Source organism: Cinclus cinclus, chromosome 4 (genome assembly GCF_963662255.1).
Source record: "Cinclus cinclus chromosome 4, bCinCin1.1, whole genome shotgun sequence".
Lineage (NCBI taxonomy): Eukaryota > Metazoa > Chordata > Aves > Passeriformes > Cinclidae > Cinclus > Cinclus cinclus.
Window position 1 is genome coordinate 57,387,228 of NC_085049.1, and position 9,139 is coordinate 57,396,366.

General features: G+C 50.0%; 1 protein-coding gene across 1 annotated transcript; it reads right to left on the minus strand.

The window, feature by feature from the left end:
* Positions 1-289: 289 nt before the first annotated feature.
* On the minus strand, positions 290-8,516 carry RAC2 (Rac family small GTPase 2). Its single transcript, XM_062492148.1, has 7 exons — positions 8,305-8,516; positions 5,860-5,931; positions 4,565-4,682; positions 3,065-3,127; positions 2,279-2,438; positions 1,281-1,415; positions 290-540 (listed from the first exon to the last, which is right to left on the minus strand). The coding sequence occupies exons 1-6, from the start codon at positions 8,337-8,339 to the stop codon at positions 1,285-1,287; spliced, it is 579 nt and encodes a 192-aa protein (XP_062348132.1). The 5' UTR covers positions 8,340-8,516; the 3' UTR covers positions 290-540; positions 1,281-1,284.
* Between the last annotated feature and the right edge of the window lie 623 nt (positions 8,517-9,139).

The following is a 9,139-nucleotide window of genomic DNA, read 5'->3' on the forward strand; positions in this document are numbered from 1 at the left end:
CCTCCCAAACTCTGTATCCCATCCTCTCTGTGGCACAGAGGGGAGACAACTTTTCCTTTGAACACATGGAGACTGACAAGAGGAAAGGCAAAAGGAATGCAGGGGGCTCAGATGAGAACTTGGAGGATGAATCAGGCCTGGTCTCATCATCCTACAGCAACTGGGGCTCACCAGGCTTTGTGTGGTACTGCTGAAGTGGGGGCACAGCTGGGAGGTGCCTCCAGCTCAGCCATCCCACTGCTCAAGGCCTCAGGGCTGTGTCCCCCTGAGATGCAACACATCACGGACATGACAAAAATGTACAGTCTGTTTATTGGGTCTCAGTCACTATGTTGTAGTCTCAGGGGCCTGGAAGGAAGGGGAGAGGCAAGAATAGGGACATTGTATGAGGAGACAAACCAGTGCTACAGACCCACAGCAGTCTTTCAAGCCGGCAGGAGTAGAAAGCAATGATCACCACAAGGTGCTGGGCTCTGGGTTGCTGGAGCCATCACTCTCCCGTGTGCTAGACAGCACCTGGCATCAGGACGAGGCTGGGATCTATAGCCAAAAACATGACAGACCTCATAATACCAGTTCAACTATTTTCCTACTCTCCCTCCCTTTGCTCTGGTGATGGTGGTTGTATGAAGGGACAGGGTCCAAACTAGCAGGCTCTCCCTCTTCTCTCTCATCAGGCTCTGACCAGCTTTGACTCTTGTCCTCAAGCATCTCTCTTCCCTCTGCTGCCTTGTACTGAAGTGGAGGCAGGTAGGGAAAATATGAGGAGTAAAGGAGTCCTGTAGGAGAAGTTGCCACTTGCCAATGAACAACACAAAAAACACCCTTGAGGTGATCAGGGCTTGGTAAGAGGAAGGGCCGCTGGCAATTGCCATGAATAAGGAAAGCTTTTTCTTTTCATTATTTTTTTTTTCTGTAGGCAAAGACTATGGCTTCATAGATCTCAGAGCATGTTATCCCCAGGGCAGCCTGGATGTGGTTCCCACTGTGGCAGAAGCTGACAGACAGTTCTTCTCTGTGAGGTCATATGTGGAAAATCCTAGGCTGCCCCATGTCTAGAGATGGAAACAAACTTGGCCACAATCAAGCAGAAAGAAGGGGGGAAGTTGATCCAGGGTGCATCATACCGTGTCCTGTTCTTTCCCCAGTCAGGATCAGCCATCTTCCCCCCTCTCTCTTTCTGAAGGTGACCCATTCCAACAGCCTCACCAGGAACAGAGGGAATCATAAGGGTTCAGGAGCAGGAAAGCACCATTGCCAGGGATTCCTGTCAGACTTACTTGCTTAGAGGAGGCTGCATGCCCGTTTCTTGGTCCGGGTGGGCTGCGGGCACAGGACTGCTCGGATGGCCTCGTCAAACACCGTCTTGAGCCCGCGCTGTGTCAGAGCCGAGCACTCGAGGTACTTCACAGAGTCTGTCAGGAGGAAGGCAGGGGTTGCAATGGGGAGGAGGGGAGCTGGGGTAGGCATTGGGGATACACAGGTTTCTGCTCCTTATTGCTGGAAAGCACGGTGCCTGGCTCTTGCCCAAGCTAAATAAACACATCTCAGGCGATCAAAGACATTGCACATTGTCGGGACACATTTCACTCACTCAGACAGTCTTGACTTCAGGGCAAAGCTTGCCAGCTGCACTAGACCTAGGTTTGGCTGCTGGCTACCCACGTAGCCATTGTGTGTGTCTGACCATGTCATCCTGGACAGACACCCTCTCTGCTGAATTCCTTCTAGAAAAGTCCCTCAAGCTGTGTTTCTCACCCTCTCTCCTACTTCTACGTGCCACATCTGAGAAGAGCTGGATGGTGGGGTGATACACTCATACCTGGGATTGCCTGTATGAGCCCCAGCAGACAGAGTCAGGGACAGGAAACTGCATTTGCAATTCTTTCTGAGACAAGTTAAAAGCCTCTCTTCTGTCTCTCTCCAGATATGAAGGGGTGGCCTATGCCCACGGTGCAGCTGCGACTTGCACAGAAAAGAAGTAAGCAGAGTAAAAGGGGACCAGATTGTAAAAGTATGTAGCTGCGTGTGTATATCGAAGATGGTGTCCAGAGAGAGACAGAAAACAGAGGGCTGAGGGGTTGAGTCTTCCTCAAGGAGCAGATCTCCTTCCTGAATCTCCTGAAGTGCATTTTGTCTCATGACCCTGGATGTGCCTCATGTCCCTTGGAGATACCACTATGAGATACTGATATTAAAAGCCTCGTAAACTGGGGTGAAGCCCTTTTCTCCTGCCTCTCTCCTTTCAGTAGGTCCAAGACGATTCCCAAACACATACCTATTTCCTTGGCCAGAGCAAGACCTTGAGGATACGTTATGGGGGATAGCTTCTTCTCCTTCAGCTTCTCAATGGTGTCCTTGTCATCACGGAGATCCAGCTTTGTGCCCACGAGGATGATGGGAGTGCTTGGGCAGTGGTGCCGTACCTCAGGGAACCACTAGCAGTGGAGCAAAATGCCACAGATGTGAGAAGAGGTCACACACATTGGCACACACATGGGAAAACAAAGAGTCACTCCTGAAAAAAATGTCAGCAAGGTAGCTAACGGCCTGTCCTTTCTCACATCCATTGTTGGGCACTATGGCCTGGCCCAGGCCAGCTCCTGTTGCTGGGTCCTCAGGCAAAATACCTGACAGGAAGCTCAAATGTTGTTACACAAAAGCACAAGCTCCTCTCTGCCCTCGACCCTCCTGCCCAGGAAAGAACCTTAAAGTGGTAGGAAGGACACGCTCTTGTTCTCCTGTTCACCAATCTCTCCCTTCTTCCCTCACTTCCCATCTAAAAGCTGTGGCTACCTGTTCCTTATACCCTATGGACCAATCCTGTGTGTCTGTGCTTTGACAGTCTTGGCTGAAAGATGCCATCAGAATATAAATCTGTGATCTGACAGCACAAAAGCCCAGCAAGATGAATACTAGCCCGTTAGTAGAGATGGCCACCTTCTTTGAAATGAGCCAGAAAAGGCATCTGAAGGAGGTTTCTGACTAACAGAAAAGAGATATGACCTCTTGAACCTAGATGTCCTAGTGGTAGTCTCCCTGGGGGACTAGGATACGGTCTCACCTTAGCACGGACGTTTTCATAAGATGCCGGGCTGACAAGGGAGAAGCAGATCAGGAAGACATCCTGCAGGCACACAACCATGGTGAAGAGTTAGGATGGGAGCATGGGATGGCATGATGAAGCAGGAAAGGGGGAGGGAAGGTCTGTGTGGGTAACACCCTCCCTCTGCAGCAGAGGGCTGTGCTTGGGAAAGCTCTCTCTATTATATAAAAGTCCTGACTGCTGCTTCTTGCTTCTAGCAGAGAGAAGGATCTCTGCTCCCCTGAGTCATTGTAACCATAGCCACCATTATCAGAAGAGCCAAATGGTCAGCTCTGAGGATGGGGTTCTTGTGGTTGGCACACTCATCCTCATGGGAAATGGCCTGACATCTTCCTGCTGATTTCTCACAGAACACCAGAGAGCTTTCAGGGCAAAACAATTTTGCCTACAGTTGAGACAGACCTAGTTCCAGCAGAAAAAGTACACACACAGGACTCAGAGGAGGCAGTTTTTGTTCTCCAGGTAAGCGATTCTCCTGGGCATGGTAGAATTCAGACTTCTTTGAAAACCAGAGCAAACCAAACAGAACCAAAACCATACCAGCTCATCAAGGTTGCATCTATTTCATCCAGCTTCACCTAGCTGGAGCAGTGATGCCAGAACCCAGCCTATCCATTTCCATACTTCTACAGCCACCAGAGACAAAAACATTGGAGAAACATTCCTCCACCTATCCTTGAGATATGTCCCAGGTTGGATGTTGTTGAGAAATAGATGTGCTTGACTGCAGGCAAAACCACCTTATACCAGGTATATGATTTTTGGGTGGCTGAACTTAGCCAAAACATGCAATTTCTAATAAATTCCTAACCTTTTTGATTGCAGTGGCAACCTTCAAACTAATGTCTGATACAGCAAGGTCTTTCTGAGCTTGCCAAAACACTGCTTTAAACAACACTCTCCAGGGAAGGTGGGCCTTAAACCCTGAAATCACTCTGTCAGTGTGGTCAAAAACTGGTGAACACACAGTGTCTGAGGCACCCATTTGTTCTGCTAGAGGCACCAGCAGATCAAACACGCACTCACAAATCATATCTCTTTCAAAAGGCAGAAGACAGAAGAGTAGGGTTCACAGAAATGTGAAAAATTCCCACCTCAGCTTTTAAATGCCATGAACTACCTTAACTTTACAAAAGGAAGGTTTTTTCCAGGGCTGTGTGGGACACCTGACCCACACAAAGTCAGTGTCAGCTGGGCTCAGGAGTGTCTTTGAATGTCTCGTTTTCTTGTTCAGTTATACCAGTTATGGGAGTTCAGATAAAAGCTCCAAAATATCTGTAAGATATCTTTCAACTTTCAGGTTTCAAGGCAGTTGTGTATCATGAGATATTCTCAGAAAAGGTCAGAGAGAGCCAGTAACAGCCCTGTCACTGTTTCATGGCACGTGTTGAGTTCTGCAGTGAGGGATGGAGATGCAGCTGAGGGAGGAAGGGAGGAGGGGCATGGAGTGTGACCCACCGTCTGCGGGTAAGAGAGCGGCCTCAGCCTGTCATAATCCTCTTGTCCAGCAGTATCCCACAGTCCCAGATTTACAGGCTTGCTGTCAACCATCACGTTGGCAGAATAGTTATCAAACCTGAAAGTCAGAGACACAGGCCATGGCTCAAACAAGAGAAGAGAGAGCCCTTCCAGCAGTGTAGGTGGGGTTCACTAGGTGCACCCAAGAGCAAGGGTGGTGATTCCTCTTCTCAGCTCCTCTGGGTGATGCTGGTTTCCTGTGAACCTCCACCTCATCAACCTCCTCCCCGTTCAACTGTCCTGGACAGGTGCCTGGCTATAGCTACAGCTTTGATACCTTGCATGCAGGTTCACAAACCATTTTCTTTTTCCATTTTTCCCCCCAGTATCCTTCCCACAACTGTGTTTGCTCTAGAGCCAAGCCCCTGTCTTTCTTCTGTGTTCTAAAACCTAGTTTTGTGCTTAGAAGTGAAGAAGAAGACATGTCTCTGTAGTTTGCTGCCCTCCTCAACAGCCCTGCTGGAACTGAGAACAATGTGTCCCATTACTCTTTGACAATCCAATTTGAAATATTTTAGAATAACTGTCAGGATGGCATGCTTAGAAGTAAAAGGTTTTTTTCTTGGTAGGAAAAAAAAAAAAGAATAATAAAGCAACAGAGAAGTTCCTACCCTCATCCTAGAAAATTTTATTTCCTGGTCCTTTCGGTACTTTTATTCCCAGTTTAAGGGAAACCAGTGATAGGAAGGAACCAACACAAAGGTGTTTTGAATGTGTTCATGGCATCTTCACATTAGAAGGGACAGGATTTAGTCGTGGGCTTGGCAGTGCTAGGCTAGTGGTTGGACCTAATGATCTCAGAGGCCTTTTCCAAATAATTATATGATTCTGCTCCATGCAGAATCCATGACTGCTCTAATGCCAGCAAGTGCTTTGGACAGGGAAGGAAGTGGGATCCCATGTCCATCCATCTGCCTCTGCCTTCTCTTGGGTATGGCCCAGTTGTTGTAGCCTAGTGTCTGTTTTAACCAGTAGGATCCCATCTGCTACTTGTAAACTTAGCAGGCAGATAGACCTTGAGTTGGCTGGAGTCCCCCAAATATCTCATTTATAACAGGGTTTCATATGGTTGCTTTTTGTGAAAGGCAACAGATCGAAAGTTAGAGACACCTTCACTGGGTTTCCTCTGCTTGGAATGGAGATTGTGACCCATGCCAAGGTCACTGCATCCCTTCACATCCTGCTTTTCATGCTTCCCACCCACTCCAGGACCTGTTTGTTTATGCATTACTCACACAGTGGGGATGTATTCTCCTGGGAAGGCATTGGTGGTATAGCTGATAAGGAGACAGGTTTTTCCCACAGCCCTGGAAGAGAAAGGAAACAATTCATGGCAGTGCAGACAGTCTTGCTAGGGTGAGATGGAGATGGGGCAATTCCTTCTACACCTCTAACCTAGCCCTATCTGGAGACCCCTGGGAGCAGAAATGCATTCACAGGACCAGACAGTGCAGAACCACAGGTTAGAAACCTGGCAGGAAGAAAGACAGGATGTTGCCCAGAAATGTTTGTTGTCTTTGATCAGAAAGGCTTGTTTTTACGGTCTAGTACGGAGATCACTCAGCTAAAACACTGAGATGGAGGTGGGAGCCCATTTTGCAGTGAAGGCAGAGTGCTGTAAGCTCACAGCCAGGACAGCTGCACTGCCTTGGTGTGCCATGACAAAGTGGCCATGCCAGCTTCAGCACTCGAGTACACACACTCCCACCTGCTTTTCAGGTGCTGTGGACAGGGAGTGGTAGCAGCTTTTCCTGACTTACCCAGTCTTTCCCATCTACAGCAAGCTGCAGCAGCACCTGCACAGAGAGCTGTAAGGAGTTAAAAAGGTGCCTGCTCCCATGGCTGCTGGAGGCTGATGGTGGTGTTTCTGAGCTGGAAGCTGGTGCTTCCTCTCCCCATAGCCTCCTCTGTAGCCTGCTGCAGCAGGGTGGAGTGCAAGGCAGAAGCACAGTCCAGACTGGGTGAGAGCATTGGTGGGAAAAGGAGCAATAAGGCTATCATGTGGGGGGAGGAGGTGTTGTGGGCAAGCTGAAGCCTGTGGTGAAGGAAAGAAGTGCAGAGAAATCGGAAGAAAATAAAGCAGCCAAGACAGGTGTTGGAAAGAAAACCTTCTTCTGCTGGGATGCTGTTTCTCAGGTTTGTGTGGCCCGGAAAAGCTTGGCAGTGTTCAGTTACAGAACACAGGAAATGGAGCTGGTGACAGTAACCTGCCCCAACCAGCACAGCCCAGGAGAAGGGAGAGGTCTTTCCTGGGCAAAGGCTGAATTGTGCTGCTGGGGATTCTCAGACCATCTCAGCTCTACCTGCGAAGTCCCCTGTCACAGGGCTGCAGCTCTGCCTTTTTGGGCGCCCTTGACAGGCACCCTGGTCACAAGGCACCTCCCTCTGACACTGAACTGTGGAGCAACTGAGGAGGAAGCTGAGCTTTTTGGCATGCTCTGACATTTGTTTCTCCCTCTTGCACCCTCCTTTCTTAGAGCCTACTCTCCCAGGACATGTGGTGGGGTTAACCGTGATGTGAGGGGGATGCTGCCTTGATGGAAGGTTACAGAATTGGTGCTATGTGTGAGGGGCAAACTGGGGGATGGGGAACTAGGTAACAGATAAATACCCAGTGGAGTTGTTCATCCAGCTTAAAGCCTTCAGGGGACCTTTATTAGAGGTTGTGGATTTTTATCTGTCTGTCCTCATGCCTTCTCCTATCCCCATCCCCTTGCCCCAGACCCTGAGAACATGACGGGTTATGCGTGCAGACATCTATCTTTCCCAGACGAGGTCTAAAGGAGGAAGTGACTGTGGGGAGCAGCACTGCTGTAAATGTTTCTTCATCTTCTATGTTATAACTGCCCCAGATAAGTCTGGCCAGCTTCTAGGTGGAAAGGAATTAAGCAATTCCATTCCAAGCACAGACTCTCCTCCTTCCCTCCCTTGCATTTACTCATCCCACAGGGCAAGAAGATGCTCTGTCCACTGTATCCTTCCTGTTCCAGGCAGTGATGACTGCTTAACTCATGGATGGCTTGGATCAAGCCATTTCCAGGCATCAGGGGACAGGGGCAGAGAAGCCAGCATGTTGTGAAGGTGAGGTTTGTTAGCTGCCACTCCCAAAGCGGCCTATACTTCTGCCTATCTCAGTGGAAAGAGCTTCTTCCCCATGTGCCCACAGGGGCCCCTTGCCAACAGTCCCCACCACACCCCAATACAGAGCTAACCTGCTGAGAGAAACTGAACATAGAGATCGTGATAAGACCAGAGTGCCATGCCTTCTCCCAGTCAATCCCAGTGAGCACACAGCTTTCAGTGAGCCATTCACCTGCAGAGAGCACTGGTACCTAATGCCTTTAAATCTAACTGCTGCCTACAAGTTGAATCTGGCAGGAACACCATCACCTCCAGCGCTTGGGACAGACCTGCTCTACTTCCCACGGGTGCAGATGGAAATGCAGATGCACGATCAGCATTCCCATGCAGATGCCCTGCGAAATTCCCTCTTCCAAGCTCCCCCAAAAGGAAGGTCGCTTGCCCCCGGGAGGGAGGAGCGAGCACGTCCGCAGTAGTAGCGATCCTGCAGGAGGTCAGAAGCAAAGCGGAGAGAGTTTCACCAAGCATCCACCTTTCCTGGTGTCCCTGGCTACAGCCTGTCCGGCCCCGCAGCCCCAGCAAACCCGCAGGGTACGTACCCGTCTCCCACCACCACACACTTGATGGCTTGCATGACTCTGGACCCGTGGCGGAGGACGGTGCCCGAGGCAAAGGGAACTCACGCCAAGGCAAACAGCAGGGAGGGATGGGCAAATGCGGGTATGGGGACAGCAGGTTGCAAGAAGGGAGGAAGTGGAAGAGGGAACTTCGCTCGACGATCGCCTGGCGGTCCCCCCGCCCCTCCACCGCAGCCGCAGCTCGGCTGGCTGAAGGCGGAGCCGCCGTGGTTCCTTGCTCGGGATGTGATATCTCTTGTGCCGTAATATTTCTTGTTCTTCCCTGTGTGTCTCACCCACTCCCTCCCCACCTCATCCCAATGAACAGAGGGGGGCACCAAACTGCTTCTCCAGGGGAGCTGAACAAGGGTTAGAAGCAAGGTGGAAGGGTGGATTTTCTCCTCCCTCAGTTATCACCCAAGCTTTGGAGGAGGTGTTAGCAGGGAAGGGAATCTGAAGTGTGAGAACTGGGGTGATGAGGGGTAATGAAGGTTTTTCAGGTCTTCCCAGTGCCCCTAAGGGTCAAGGGTGAAACATCTCAAGAAACAATAATTCTGCGAAGGCAGAACAAGGAAGTCATGCAGCTGCAACCCAGTGGCTGCTCTATTCCTCCTCTACTGTGGGGATATGATAGTGCTGCACTTCCTCGCCTGCCCAGACTACAAGTACATCTTTCTCTTCTTCAAGCTGAGCAATTCCAACTCTCTCAGGCAGTCCTCATTGTCCTCAGAAAATAAAAGCTTTTTAGAGCTAAGCATCAAGAAGAAGAAAGCAATCACCCTAAGAAAGAAGAGACAAGAGCAGAACGATCCCAGGA

Bases quoted from the DNA above. Each gene is read 5' to 3' on its own strand.
- RAC2 (XM_062492148.1), bottom strand. From the start codon at position 8,339: ATGCAAGCCATCAAGTGTGTGGTGGTGGGAGACGG. The intron at 5,932-8,304 runs GTACGTACCCTG...TTTCTCTTCCAG, and splicing joins TGTGTGGTGGTGGGAGACGG to GGCTGTGGGAAAAACCTGTC. The intron at 3,128-4,564 runs GTGGGTCACACT...GTGTGCCTGCAG, and splicing joins CGCTCTCTTACCCGCAGACG to GATGTCTTCCTGATCTGCTT.